Source organism: Carya illinoinensis, chromosome 7, assembly GCF_018687715.1.
Source record: "Carya illinoinensis cultivar Pawnee chromosome 7, C.illinoinensisPawnee_v1, whole genome shotgun sequence".
Lineage (NCBI taxonomy): Eukaryota > Viridiplantae > Streptophyta > Magnoliopsida > Fagales > Juglandaceae > Carya > Carya illinoinensis.
Window position 1 is genome coordinate 13,453,403 of NC_056758.1, and position 15,407 is coordinate 13,468,809.

At 36.0% G+C, this 15,407-nt stretch overlaps 1 protein-coding gene across 1 annotated transcript; it reads left to right on the forward strand.

The window, feature by feature from the left end:
• Positions 1-8,419: 8,419 nt before the first annotated feature.
• LOC122315270 (probable LRR receptor-like serine/threonine-protein kinase At3g47570) lies at positions 8,420-12,611 on the forward strand. The gene is made up of 3 exons (XM_043131094.1): positions 8,420-11,356; positions 11,603-12,030; positions 12,209-12,611. The coding sequence occupies exons 1-2, from the start codon at positions 8,659-8,661 to the stop codon at positions 12,019-12,021; spliced, it is 3,117 nt and encodes a 1,038-aa protein (XP_042987028.1). The 5' UTR covers positions 8,420-8,658; the 3' UTR covers positions 12,022-12,030; positions 12,209-12,611.
• Positions 12,612-15,407: the final 2,796 nt, after the last annotated feature.

The window sequence follows — 15,407 nt, forward strand, 5'->3', positions numbered from 1 at the left end:
TCACATGCTTTTTAGTGGAGATATATGACTTTTGACATGAGACTTTGAACTGGTGGGGACGGCAACACATATTAATTCAATTTGAGCGCCGCACGGTAAAAAGGATGGATTTTGACATTGGACTTTGACTTGGGCACGGTACCTAAAGAGATTGAAGAGCGCCGCACGGGAAAAGGAATTCATTGACCTGGGGAATAAAAACACATATTATCATTTATTCAAAGGGACGACACGCTTTTATTCCCTTATGCACCGCACACTTATATTTTCTTTGGGCATTCAATTCAAGCGGCACACATTATTTTCGATCAGCAAGTAATTCATTCCTTTTAGCACCCCAGATTTTTTTTTCTCTGGAATTAAATCAGCGCCGCACAATATTTTCACTCTGCAGCAATGCCGTCGAAGAACTACTTAAGGGGTCCAATTAGGGGTGGGCAGCGGGGCCCCGTTACCCGCTGCCCCGCCCCGTTCGCCCCGCCCCCGCATAGTGCGGGGCGGGGCATCCGCACCGTCAGGGCCGGGGCGGGGCCCCCCGACCCGTAAGCTGTAACCCAGCGGAGGCGGGGGACGGGGACGGACCCCCCCGGTCCGTTTTTCCCCCACCCCGCCCCGTATCATATATAATATATATAATATATAATATATATAATATATAATATATATTATATATATATAAGTTTAAGTATAACTTTCTTGAAACTTGAAAGACTCTGAACGGATATAAAATACTGCTTTGCTCTGATCACGTTCAAATAACAGGTATTAACTTTTGATCTTCTTCCTCAACTTCGTTAAGAAGAACAAAATCTAGTAGTTTCCGTGATCCGAGCATAGAGATCTTTTACCTGCAGAAGTAAGGGCAGCGGAGAAAGATCCCTTCTTGAATGCGGTTGAGAAAGAAAAGTACATAAAAAAATACGGGTGGGCCACCCTCTGCCACGCCGTCCCTCCTCCCTCTGCCACGCCGGACGCACGCCGGACGCACGCCGGAAATTGCTTCTGGGCCCAGCGATGAGGACGATGATTTCTTGGGCCGGCAACGTGTGAAGCGGTACGTCGAAATCCAACGATGATTTGCTGGAGAGGCCACGGCCAGCCGGAGGCCACTGAAGGTGTACGACTGTACGACTGTGGCTGGGTACCTACGACACCGCTGAGGAGGCTGCCATGGAACTCCTTCCAGTGAAGAACACTGGGGGGCCGGATGGATTGCCCCCCCACCTAGTACCCCATCATGCGGGACGGGGTACCCCGCCCCCGCACACCGGGGGCGGGGGACGGAGGGGATTTTCCCCATCCGCCCCATGCGGGGGCGGGGGGCGGGGGGGGGGGGGGGGCTACCCCACACCGTATGGTGCGGGTAGCACCCCTAGGTCCAATTGTTGCTACAGTCTAGCCTCCTCCATTGCTTTCAATCCCTATCTCCGTTCAATTGGCTTGATCTTTTCATTCCCTACTTTTTATTTAATTTCAATTTGAAGTTTATGGTGTATTCTTGATATTTTTTTTTATTAAAAGTTTGGGCATTTTATTTATTGTTGATTTTATTTTATGTCAGTTATTTTTCTTTTTTTTTTTAACCTTCCATTAAATATGCATTACAATTACATTTTAGATTAATTTCAGTTTGTTATTTAATTTTTAGATTAATTAAAATTGTTGAGTGTAGTTGAATCTTTAATTGTTAATTTCAATTTGTTAGTCTTTTACGTTCCATTTTGACACTCAAAAAATTCAAAAATATGAATCTAGTTTATGACTAGTATCCTTTTTATTTCCGTTGCACTCTTTCATTTATTGTACATACCACCACTTTTGTTTGTGAAACTTTTCACCATTTTATACGAGTTTGGATTTAAACAACTTTCCTCGAGGAGAAGATCTAGGAATTTTATTCATAATTATTACATGATATCCTCCTACACTTGGGATAGCATTTGTGCAACTCGTTTTTAAGTGAGTCACCTCTATATGTAGAAAAATTACCATTTTACCTCCAATTTAAAGAGTTCACATCCTAACTCTAAAAATACTAAAATTTACATTACTCATGTAAATTTTGTCATAAACCTAAATATTAACTTAAAAAAATTTAAAAACAATCACAACTATGAAAAATACCATAAGGCCAAAACTTCCAAAGGCCATATCTCTTGACTTCTATTGCAATTTCATCCAATTCCAAAACTTATGATCAAACTAACATATTGAACAAGGATCTTCATAACCTAAGCTTAAAAACAACATTTCAGCATATCAAGATTTACCCAAAATTTCATCAAAATCTCACAAAACATCCAAAGTTCATCACAAATACCAAAAACTAATAACAACGAACCTTGTCACAATCAATGTCCCATTTTCATTAATCAAATCTCCAAGAAAGCCTAATCAACACATACCCAAATAAACTAGACTCAATGCTAGATACAATGGAAAAGATTAGAACCCCAGAAATACTCAAAGGGATTGGAATGAAGCAAGCAAAACTACCTAGCTCTTCCTTTCCTCTAGCCCTCGATTTCTCTCTTGGAAGGAAAGGAAAATTTACACAAGTGTGGGAGGAAAGTGAAAAGGGCATGTGGGTGTATAGGAGCTGAGAAGCTGACCTTGTGTGGGTGAGTGAATGACCATTTGATGTAAGTTCCACTTGTGAAAAGAGGGAGAAAAGTTGATGGGAGTGGGACTATTTTATTGCTGCTATAGGCCGAGTGGGTGAGGGGTGAGGTGTGGTTGGTTTGACTTGCCTTTAAGGCTCTATTTAGGGCTGGTCATGAGGTGAACTGATAGTTATGGCATGGCCTTGTATGGAGAAGAAAACTTGTTCAAGAAGCTTGAGCAAAAAGGTGGTTTCCTTGGGACTAAAATGGGGCTAACCAAATGGTGTTCAACTGGGGTATAATTAGGGTTTCGGTTTGGTTTGAATGTAACTTTTTTTTGTCAAATGCAATTATCAAGATGTAAGAGAGTGAGTGAGAGTGTAAGAGTGTGTAATTGAGTGGAAGGTTGCATGTGGAACTTACTTAACCAAGTGAGAAAACATAGTCACAACGGGCCATGTTTAAGGTTTGGAAACCATATAGGGTTTTGGTTACCCTAAAGGGTTTCGAGGTTTCAGTTGTCCTTCAAGGATTTGGAGTCTCATTAGGGTTGGAACCTTCTTTTGGTTGAGCAAATATTTTTTGTTTATATGGAATAATGATTGGTGTAAGAGTGTATGATGACAAGCTTGATTCACAGTACTCCATCTCTTACACACTTTGTCCTCTTTGTCCTCTCTTGACAAGTGTCCTAGGGTTTCCAAGTGGATGGCTAGAATTGTGTCATGTGTCTATTTAAAAAAATTTCTAATGATTCTAAGTGAATTTGGCCATCCTATATGAAGCTTTGACAGCTCTTTGAAAAAGATGTCACGTGGCGCTCTCTCGAAGTGTTACCATTCACTAGAAAAACTTGAAACTTTTTATTGCACCCTCAAAATGTAAATATTTATAGGATTGTAATGATACAATTTATTTTGTAAAATTCTACTCCTAAGTGACTTAATTAAATAAAAAGGAAATTCCTTCACCATAGTGGATCGGGATCCGACTACGCTAACTGACTAAAACCTAATCGATCACTTGATTCGTGAAATCTTTTAAGCATCTCAAGATGTTTCTAAAGTTTAAAGAAATTCTTTAATTGAATTTCTTTCAGGTCATTACACGCATCCCATTGGTCACCTTGCTCATTGCTCGCCTAAGTCGTTCTTTCTTCATAGTTTTCATTTCTTGTTTCCTTGCCTGGCACCCCCCGCTCGCCTCACACTCGATTATCTCCCTTCTATCCTTTTCCCAATCACATTTTGCTCACTCACTGGGAGTTCCTGCATTTGAAAAGGCAGGGTCCTCACACAAGAGTAATAGTGTGTAACAACTGTTTAGGATATAAGGTTAAGGAATGAATGTTTCTTTTGTACTTAAGGTTTTTGTTATGTATGGTGTGAGTTAATACTTTCTTGAGAATGCTAATGTTAACTAAAATCTAGACTACTATTAAGGAATGATGTTGTTGGACATGATATTGTTCAATGGATGACATTGATGCTTGAGGCATAGAGGAAATATTCTCATTTATTTTCATATTGATTATTTTGTAGTACGTGATAGTTTTGCTTAGTGTTACTGACAAATTCATTTTGAGAGATTATATTTTATTAAAGTATTCTGAATTTTTACAAGTGTTATGGAATCTTGTATAAAATGTAAACATTTTAAGAATAATAGTATTCAACTTTCTCTAATTTTAAAACCTTAGAGGCACGAGATGTTACACAAAGTGCATACCCGCGCCTAACATGTAATTTATCATCTCACATCATTAAAATTATTTGCATTTTGGAAGGTTATTCCCACTTTGTGGATATCAATTTCCTATATGATCGATCCCTGCGTGTCAAATGAATATCTGTTTTGATCCAAAAATAAATAAATAATTGAAATAATTATGAGTATTATTATATATAGTCACTTTTACATATCTCTTATACATTATACTAATGTAAATGATCAAAACAATTATTTTATATTAAAATAAATTAATGTAGTTAATCATATTAATAAAATATTTAAAAAACACATAAAAATGACTCACATATAATTTTTAAATAACTACTGCCTCATTCCATCGAGTCCCCTGCCCCCACAGTTACGTTAAGTGGACTCATTATTTGAACTTTCAATCTGAACACAAACATTCAATATATTTTTTTTTTCAATAATTCTAGGAAAAAAGATCTCATCTTTTCATTCAATCTGGTCAAACTTTTGTGAATAGCATTAAAAAAAATTAAAAGAAAAATCTCATATATCCTCCATTAATCGTAGATGGCAGAAGTATGGTCAAACTTTGTGAATATAAGAGCTGGGCAAAAGAAGTAGAACCTCCTCACACTATTTAATAGACTCTTCCGTAGACCGGCTATTGATTTGATACATGAACGTTGCATTTGACGGAATTGCTTTGACCAGTGAGTCAATAGAGAAAGATGAACACAATGGGTCTTTCCCACACAATGGAGAAATGTTGTATTCGACAATTTGTCTCAAAGTCCGCTGAATTTGACAGCACTGCATTTTAATTAATTAAAAGATTGGTTATTTGAAAATTATTACGAAATATAAGATATTTTTTTTCTGTAAATTGATTTAACTGTTCTTAACTTTTAAGATTCTTTGAACTATTTGCGGCCAACAAACATTGAGTTCCTGTTTATACGATTTGGCCAATTGGCAGGAAAGTAATTTTTTATGCATAAAATAAGATTTGGCCAGCAACTTAGGTTGTTTAGATTTGAACAATAAAAATAACTTTAGTTAAAAATAATGTAGATATATTGAGTTCATTGTAGTCAGTTTTTATGCAATCTAACTAAATTTTAGTTAAAATTTAGCTAAGTTGATTCCATAAACAGTGCTCTAATAATAAATAGGGTTTGGAAACTATATAGGGTTTCGGGGTTTTAGATGTCCTTCAAAAATTTGGAGTTTCATTGGGGTTAGAATCCTCTTTTAGTTGAACAAATAGTTTTTGGTTGTATGGAATAATGATTGGTGTAAGAGTGTATGATGACAAGCTTGATTCACACTCCATCTCTTATACACTTTATCTTCTCTTGACAAGTGTCCTAGGGTTTCCAAGTAGATGGCTAGAATTGTGTCATGTGTCTATTTAAAAAAATTTCTATTGATTCTAAGTGAATTTGGCTATCATATATGAAGATTTGACATCTCTTTGAAAAAGATGTCACGAAGCGTTCTCTCGAAGTATTACTATTTACAAAAAAAAAAAAAAAACTAGAAACTTTTTATTGCACCATCAAAGCCTAAATATTTATATGAGTCTAATGATACAATTTATTTTGTAAAATTCTAGTCTCAAGTGACTTAATTAAATAGAAAGGAAATTCTATCACTATAGTGAATTGAGATTTGACTACACTAATTGACTAAAACTTAATGGATCGCTCGATTTGTGAAATCTTTTGGGGATCTCACGAAGTTTTTAAAGTTTAAAGAAATTCTTTTATTGAACTTCTTTCATATCATTACACGCATCCCATTGGTCACCTTGCTCGTTGCTCGCCTATAGTTGTTCTTGCTTTACAATTTCAACTTCTTGTTTCCTTGCCTGGCACCCCACTTGCCTCACACTCGATTATCGCCCTCCTATTTGTTTCTCAGTCGCATTTTGCTCGCTTATTGGGAGTTCCTACATTCGAATAGGCGGAGTTCCTACATTCGAAATCGAAAAGTATTTTGAATTTTTACAAGTGTTATGGATTCTTGTATACTTGTCGCTAAAATGTAAACATTTTAAGAATAATGGTATTCAATTTTCTCTAATTTTAAAACCTTAGATGTACGAGATGTTACACAAAGTGTGTACCCACGCCATACATATAATTTATCATCTCAGATCATTAAAATTATTTGCAGTTGGAAGGTTATTCCCACTTTGTGGATATCAATTTCCTATATAATTATCTCTACTCGTCAAATGAACATATGTTTTGATTTAAAAGAAAATGAAATAATTACGAATTTTACTATATATAGTTATTTTGACATATTCTTTATGTACGCCACCAATGTGATTAGATAAAATAGTTATTTTATATTAAAAAAATAATATAGTCAATCACATTAATAAAATACATAAAAAATACGTAAAATATGACTTACATAAAATTTTTAAATAACTACTTCCTCATACCATCGAGTCCCCCTGCTCCCACGGTTACGTTAAGTTGACCCATTATTTGAAGTTTCAATTACATAGTGTGTCGGCCATGTCAATCCTTCCATAAAGAAAGGAAAGAATAAAATAAAATAATTCCTATTCCCATTGAATTTCTTTCTCTCAGTTTTCGTTTCCGACATTGAAGTAAGATTCTAGGTATGTGTGGTACTTAGAAGACAGTCAAAACAATTTTTCAATTCAACTTACCAAAACTCACAAACTCCCAACTTTCCAACACAACAAATTTCTGTCTTCATAAATCTGAACACGTTATTCAATATGTTTTTTTCTCAAGAATTCTAGGAAAGAAAAAAAAATCTCATCTTTCATTCAATCCTACACGCTATGAATAGAATTCTGGTCAAACTTTTGTGAATAGCATTAAAAGATTCAAACTAGAATATATCATATGGTAGATTTAACAAGTGAGATGATTAAAATTTTTTTTATGTTAGACGAAAGTTTAAAATATTATTTTTAATATTATTATTATTTTAAAATTTAAAAAAATTAAACTGTGAAAAAGTTTTGAAGATGAGTCTGGCTCAATTAAATTACCAGAGCCAAGAAGATGAAATTTATATATTGAAGTGTACACAGGATCAATCAGCCAAGTATTGGCCGAATATTAAAAAAAAAAAAAAAAAAAAAAAAAAAAAAAAAAAAAAAAAAACTTTCAGAATATTTGCAACTAAAAAGTAAAGAAATAAAATTCTGTCAACTGTGCTATATGTGCTGTCCAGGATTGCTGCTCGGAATTCACTGCAAAACATGCGTTCCTTCATCTGATTTTGCTTGGTTGACGGGACTTGCTTGACTTATGGTAATAAGATTGACATTTTTTTTAATTCCATGTCAGCATAGCTTGTCAACACAATAATTTTTATGAATATAAAAATTTTATATATAGTTATTTTTATGTATTTTTTTATACTTTCTAATTATATGAGTAGTTATGTATTAAAAAAAATTAATCCAATTAATCATATCAATGAAATGCGTAAAAAATATATAAAAATAACTATACGTGATATTATTTTTGTGGATATAAGAACTGGGCAAAAGTAGTATTTGACTATTTTTGTGAATCTCCTCACACTATTGAAATAACAAAAATTAAAAAAATTAAATTCTTTCACGTCAGTATAGCTTGTCAACACAACAACAATTTTTTTTTTTTTTTTCTTTTTCAACCGAAAGGAATAGTTTCATTTAATCATTTTCATTTCAATCGATGCATGAACCTCGCATTGACGGAATTGCTTTGACCACTGAGTCAATAGAGAGAGATGAACGCACATGTGTATCTTTCCCACACAAAGGAGAAATGTTGTATTTGACAATTTGTCTCAAAGTCAATTAATTAAAGGATAGGTTATTTGCCAATTATTAAAAAAAATAAGATATTTTTTTCCATAAATTGATTTGACATTTCTTAACTTTTAAGATTCTTCGACTATTAGTAGCCACCAAACAGTGAGTTTCTATTTAAACGATTTGGCCAACAAGCAGGAAAGTAAATTTTTATGCGGAAAATAAGATTTGACCAAAATTTAGATAAGTTGATTCCACTCTAATAATAAAGAGGGACGAACGAGGCACGAGTCTTGCTCATATTTGATTCAAAGACTACACCTCCATTTTCAAAGCTCAATAGAAGTATCTTCCATCATGTCTTCAAATTTATATCTTTCTTGGGTTTATCCTATCCTTCAAGTTGAGTTAGCCCATTTCTTTCTATAAATATCTTTGCATTGAGTGGCCAGACAACTCAATTATTAGCCCTTCAAAATTTTCTTCATAGCTTTTGATCTTCCCTCTTTACTGTGAGCAACCAACTATTAGTTTCGGAGTTTACCCAACTCTAGAACTATGTCACTTCCCCGCTTGAGTTGTGTGTTTCCATTGCCTGTTTGTTATATCCTGGCAGTTGTTTCTATGTTGTGCTTTGCTTCAAGTGCCTATGCCTTTGTCGGGAATGAGACGGACATATTGGCCTTGCTTGAATTCAAGGCCAAAATACATGATCCACTCAAGGTTTTGAGCTCATGGAATGACACCGTCCACTTTTGCAAGTGGCATGGCGTCACATGTGGTCGTCGACACCAGAGAGTCACGGGATTGCGCTTGGTATCTCTGCAACTGGTGGGTTCTATATCACCTTTCATTGGGAATTTAAGCTTTCTAAGGTCACTATATCTCTTCAACAACAGTTTCAGTCTAATCCCTCCTCAAATAGGTCGTTTGCGTAGATTGCAGCGCCTAAATTTGTACGAGAATTCACTTAGTGGTAGAATTCCTATAAATATATCCAGTTGCTCTAACCTTGAATTTCTTAATCTGGGGCACAACCATCTAGTTGGGGAAATACCTGTTGCACTCTCCTCCTTGTCGAAACTCCAGCTGTTTTCTATAGAAGATAACAACTTAACAGGAAGTATCCCTCCATTTCTTGGGAACTTTTCATCACTTGAGATCTTTGCAGCAGCCTTAAATAAGCTGGGTGGGATGATCCCTAATGCTATAGGCCAATGTCGGAATCTTATAGATCTTCTACTTGGTGGAAATCAGTTTTCTAGTACCATCCCTTCTGCAATCTTCAATCTCTCTTCCATTATTCGTTTTGATGTCGGAAGTAATCAAATCCAGGGGAGCCTTCCATTGGATTTGGGCAACACACTTCCTAATCTAAAAGAGTTCCGCATTGAGAATAACAAATTGGTTGGGTTTATTCCTCCATCAATATCCAATGCTTCAAATATGGGAAAACTTGATATGGCAGGAAACCAATTTGTTGGAAAAGTGCCTTCTTTTGAAAAGCTACAGAGGCTAGAACAGTTGACCTTTTTCAACAACCACCTGGGAAGTGGGGGTGCTGATGACGACGACTTGAGTTTTCTTTGCTCTTTGACCAATTCTACCATCTTAGACTCCTTGCGTATAGACCAAAATAGTTTTGGAGGGATCATACCGGAATGTATCGGTAACTTGTCATCTACGCTAACATTTTTGGCAGTACAGAACAATCCTATAGTTGGAAGAATTCCAAGTGGAATTGCCAATCTTGTCAACTTAGAGGGACTCTATATGAGAAATAACTACTTGTCAGGTGACATTCCCGCTGATATTGGAAACCTTTCAAGGTTATTGGAAATGGATCTATCAAACAATAATCTCTCAGGCAATATTCCACCCTCTTTTGGACGCCTTTCAAGAATATACAAACTATATTTATATGGAAATAGTCTTTCAGGTAGCATACCCTCAACTCTTGGCAACTGCAAATCTTTATTTGCATTAACTCTTGCTTATAACAATCTCAGCGGCACCTTACCCCCAGAAGTCATTGGTCTTTCATCTATATCACTCGCTCTTGATTTGTCAGGAAACCATTTTTCTGGTCCCCTTCCAATGGAGGTTGGAAATCTAAAAAATATTGGTTTATTGGATATTTCAAACAACAGGTTATCAGGTGAAGTTCCTGCCACGCTTGGAAGCTGCACCATGCTCGAGTTTCTATACATGGGAGAAAACTTCTTCCAAGGGAAAATTCCTTCAAGTTTTGCTTCTTTGAGAGGACTTCAGAGCATAGATCTTTCTCGAAACAATTTCTCAGGGAAAATCCCAAACTTTTTTGTGGATTTCAAGTTCTTGCTGCTTTTAAATCTATCTTATAACAATTTTGAGGGGTTGGTGCCAACAAAGGGGATTTTTAATGACTCAAGAGCAGCTATAACTATTGGTAACAATCATCTGTGCGGGGGAGTTCCTGAGATGCAGCTGCCTATATGCAAACTCAACAAGCCAGAGAAGAGAAAATCAAACTTCAACGCAAAATTAAAAGTACCTATATTTTGCGGTGTTCTAGGAGTAATTTTTGCGTTTTCTTTATTATTTGTTTGGTGGTTAAGAAAGAAAAGAAAGCAACCAACTTCAAGTTCTTCAAGAAATTTGTACCCGAATATGTCTTACCAAAGTCTCCTGAAAGCAACTGATGGGTTCTCCTCTACTAATTTGCTTGGTACGGGCAGTTTTGGATCCGTATACAAAGGAAACTTGGATGAGGGTAGAATGACAATTGCAGTCAAGGTGCTCAATCTTCAACGTCGTGGGGCTTCCAAGAGCTTTCTTTCTGAGTGCGAGGCCTTGAGAAACATCAGACATCGAAATCTTGTAAAAGTGCTTACAGTTTGTTCAGGTATTGATTATCAAGGTAATGGATTTAAGGCACTAGTTTATGAGTTCATGGTGAACGGTAGCCTTGAGGATTGGTTGCATCCAACTACGAGACGTGACCTAGAAAATCAAGAACACAGGTATTTGAGTCTTTTTCAGAGATTGAATATCGCCATTGATGTCGCGAGTGCATTGGAATATATCCATTATCATTGCCAAACAACAATCGTTCATTGTGATCTCAAGCCAAGCAATGTTCTTCTCGACAACGAAATGATTGGACATGTGGGTGACTTTGGATTAGCAAAATTCTGTCTTGAACCAAACCAAAACTCTTCTACCAATCAATCTAGCTCTATTGGCATTAGAGGAACTATTGGTTATGCTGCTCCTGGTAAGGAAACAAGCATGTCTTTATCATTCCTCCATTACATCAAATTCCATTTAGCTTTAATAACTTATGTTTGAATAGGATAGCACTTTTTTATTCACATTTTTTTTAACACAAACATATAAATTAGCCTAAAATTATTGCTTGTTATTATCTCTTGGGAGTGTATCATAGCAAAACTTATTTATCCGCAGGTCTTGTTTTTCTTTGAAAGCCTTGACATAGAGTTTGTTATATTTCCAATTACAGAGTATGGAATGGGAAATGATGTGTCGACCTATGGTGACGTGTATAGTTTTGGCATCCTTCTGTTAGAAATGTTCACTAGTAAGAGACCCACGGATCCCATGTTTCAAGAAACTCTGAACTTGCATTCATTTGTCAAGACAGCTTTGCCTCAACGAGTGGTAGAGATTGCAGATCCAACTATTGTTCAAGAAAGAGAAGGAGAGTCAACCATGAGCAATGTTGCCAATAGTAGCCGTACAAGACAAAACAAAATCCTTGAGTTATTGACTTTGATATTTGAGATTGGAGTTGCTTGCTCCGTTGAACAACCAGAAGAACGGATGCGAATCAAAGATGTTGTAGCTGAGTTACATTTGGTCAGGAAAAAACTTCTTCAAGCTGAAACACATGAAAGTAATCCCACTACAAATGGAACATAATGTCAACAGGTAATGAAAGAAATTATGACAAATGTTATGTTTTTATTACTTGATTCTCCCATGATTATGAGTTTGTTGATGTGTACAGTATGTTTGCGATCTTGTTTCGAAGCTCTAAAGGATGAATTATAATTGGTTTATGTCATGCCTTACTAAACTTTGTCGTCCGTTGTTTTTGTTGTTGCAGAAATGGGAAAATGACCGTTGGCGTTATGAGCATTATTATCAATACGAGTATTTTATAGATCCCGTACTTGTTTTGGATTTAAAATTTGTGGCTATCATGTTGAGAGAGAGCAAGAAGAGGACTCACGTTCAAATTGATGCTCAACATGTGCATTGAATTTTGTATTGTTGCCTTTTATTGCACCTAGGACTTCGATCGGGCTATTTGGTTTTGCTTTTGAATGTGTTGCTTAGTTGTTTTGGTGTTTGACTTTGTTCAATGAAGTTATCTTATTAGACAAGGAGTCTGGTTGGCCATTGGGATCGACAATTGTTATCCCAAATTCACTTGGGAGTTGTGTTTGTAGCCTATATAAGGCATTTTGTGCATCATCAATAAAATCGTCAACTTTAGTTCTTTATTAGCAAACGTGATTTGCGTGTTTCATAGGGATAGAGGTGTCATCAACCCAACTCAGCCAATACAGTTGTGGGTGCTTATCCACTTGGGGTTTCAATTTTTTGCATGATTTCTTATGAGATAACGTTCATTCCACCCCCATTGTTAATAATCAGATTCAAGAATCTCCTTTGGTGTTACACCTGCGTGTGGAAAATATTGTTGCGTAACCAATCATTCTCCGCTGGCTCCTATTTCTTTTGTCCTGTTAGTACACACCATATAACACAAACTGGCAATTGGGACCCTTCCATTATTTCCTCTGATTCCGCAGCTTTGCTGTCTTCATTGGTATCGGAGGTCGTCTTGTCCTCTGCAGACGTAATTATGTTTTCACAGGTTAAAGCCAACTTCTGTTCTTTTATGGGAAAAACAACTACAAAAATGACCATGACCCTCACACTTCTAACATTCCTTAGGCTTGCTTTTTCCAACTCCTCAAACAGTACCTCCTCATAGTCAATCGGTAAATACTTCTCTTGTAGCCTTAGCTTCGTCTCTTCCCAATCCGCAATAGGAGGTTGATGCAACCTATGCAGTTGCTCTTCAACGCTTTGCCACCAGACTTGTGCCTATCCCTTTGATTTCATTCTTACGAAGTGGACTTTGTGGTCAGCAGTCATTCTGAACTAATCGAAATAATCTTCCAGGCCCATAATCCAATATCGGAAAGCATACGGATCTAACTTCCTATAGAAATCATGAACTTCTACTCAAATTTGTCTCATGGCCTCATTATGATGATTCTCGTGAATTTCAGTGTGGTTCATGAATGAACCCATGTGATGTGTCATATTGTTTTCACCACTGTGAGTTTGTGGCATCCATTGGGAACCTTGGAACGAGGTAAAAGTAGTGTACGTGATTGATCTTCTACATTGCTGCCTCCTTCCAAATGTAGTTTAGATTTCCCACTTTTTGGCGTATCCTCCTATTTGTTGGTGCCTGAACCTTCCGGTTTATCAAACATGTGGTTCCAGACTACGTCTACCTTCTTATTAAGGGGGCCCAGTTGAGTAATTACTTCTGGTCAGAAATCATCACGTTGTTGAGGTGTTAAGAAGGCAAAATAATTGGTGCTTTGCGTATGCAAGGTTATAACAATGGTAGGAACTGACTCGGACTTAAATGTATTCTTTCAAGTGTAAAAGTGTCAAGTTGTATCAAGAATAAGTTCAGGATCGTATTCCACAAGGTCAAAGGGTTATCAAAGTATTTGTGACATTTTTTTATTGTAAAAAATGTATCGACCATGAGAGATGAAAATAAATGTGAGTCTATATTTCTAAAATTACCAAGAACCAAGATATTTAAGGAAAATGTATAGAGGTTGAATTAAACTTGTAAAAAGCAATAAAACAAACACTTGGGATGCAGTTTTCGCCCATTTCTAATTTGAAGTTAGATTTATCTCTAATTTCATCTTCTCTCAACCATTTTCTCATTCAAGAGATTATGATCGATTAATTAAACAATAAGCACACTTTTCAGTATAATCAAGGTGCTTGACAGATTTTATAACAAGTATAAAAGTGAAAGAAAGCCATCAAAATCTTGTTACAAGTTCAAGTATCAATTGTATCTTTATGTCTACGACTAATCAAGTTCAAGAACATAGAACTTTAATCCTTCCCATAGGTAAAATGAAATGCAATCTATCAAGTTAATTATTTAAAATTTCATAACCTTGAAGAAAATCCAACTCAAAATAGTCATGAGTTACTCATTGAATCTCAAGTTAAAAAGTTAACCTATAATTACTAAATTAGCAAAATGTTTAAAAATGATTAAACTTAATATTTCAAGTTACTGTAGAAAAATAAATGTAGAAGAATGGTAAACAAAAAAAATAGAACCAAGAAGAAGCCACTGCACAACAAATAATCAAATGCCTAAAAGAATAATATTCTGTAAACCCACAAAAAGAACGAACAATTAAAACTAGGAAAGCAGAAAAAATAAAATCGAGAGAGAACTCCCGGAGTCCATCCGAAATCTGGAGTCGACTCCTCTATATCTCTAAAGAAACGAAAATGTAAGAGCACTAGCAATGGTTTATGTATCTTCATCTTTAAAATCACATCTTTTAAAGATTGATTTTGAAGATGAAGAAAAACTCCTATATTGGATTATGTATTTTTTGACCAAATAATAATAAAATATTATTATAATTTGTTTCTCCTAAAATCTGAATATTCAGCTCCACGGTAGCACCATTCAACTCCACGGCAGCTCCACGGCAGCACCATTCAACTCCTCGGCAGCTCCACAGCAACAACCACCAGTACATAACCAGAAAAAACCCAAATCAGAAAAAAATCCTCCAACCCACATCTAGAGGCATGTACAATATCATTGATCATCTTCAAAACCGAGAGAAGAGATTACCCAAATCCTCCAAGTGCATGCCAATATTCCAGATAAGACCCAAATCAATGTCCATGTCAAATTCATTAACCTATTTTGTGCAATCTAGTCTAAAGGCATGTAAATCCACCATTGATCATAACAAAAAATTCAACAACAGAGGCTACGGCATGCATAAAATCAGGAGTAATTTGCTTGTAAAAAAAAACCCTAAATCGTTTTAGGGCAGCACCATTAAGGAGAAATAAGACCCAAATTTCTACCACCAAAGAGTAAGAATGGAAGACGAAATCACCTGCAAGGTAGGGCTTTCGGGTTGTGTTGTTGATGGATTTGTGTTGGTGATGAATCCTGCTCAGAGAGAACCGTGAAGAGCAGTTCCAGCCGTGGAGAG

What these genes read in the sequence shown, in the direction of transcription:
- LOC122315270 (XM_043131094.1), top strand. Translation starts at nt 8,659, where the DNA reads ATGTCACTTCCCCGCTTGAGTTGTGTGTTTCCATTGCCTGTTTGTTAT. An exon ending in TATTGGTTATGCTGCTCCTG is followed by an intron (nt 11,357 to 11,602) that starts GTAAGGAAACAA and finishes TTCCAATTACAG; the next exon opens with AGTATGGAATGGGAAATGAT.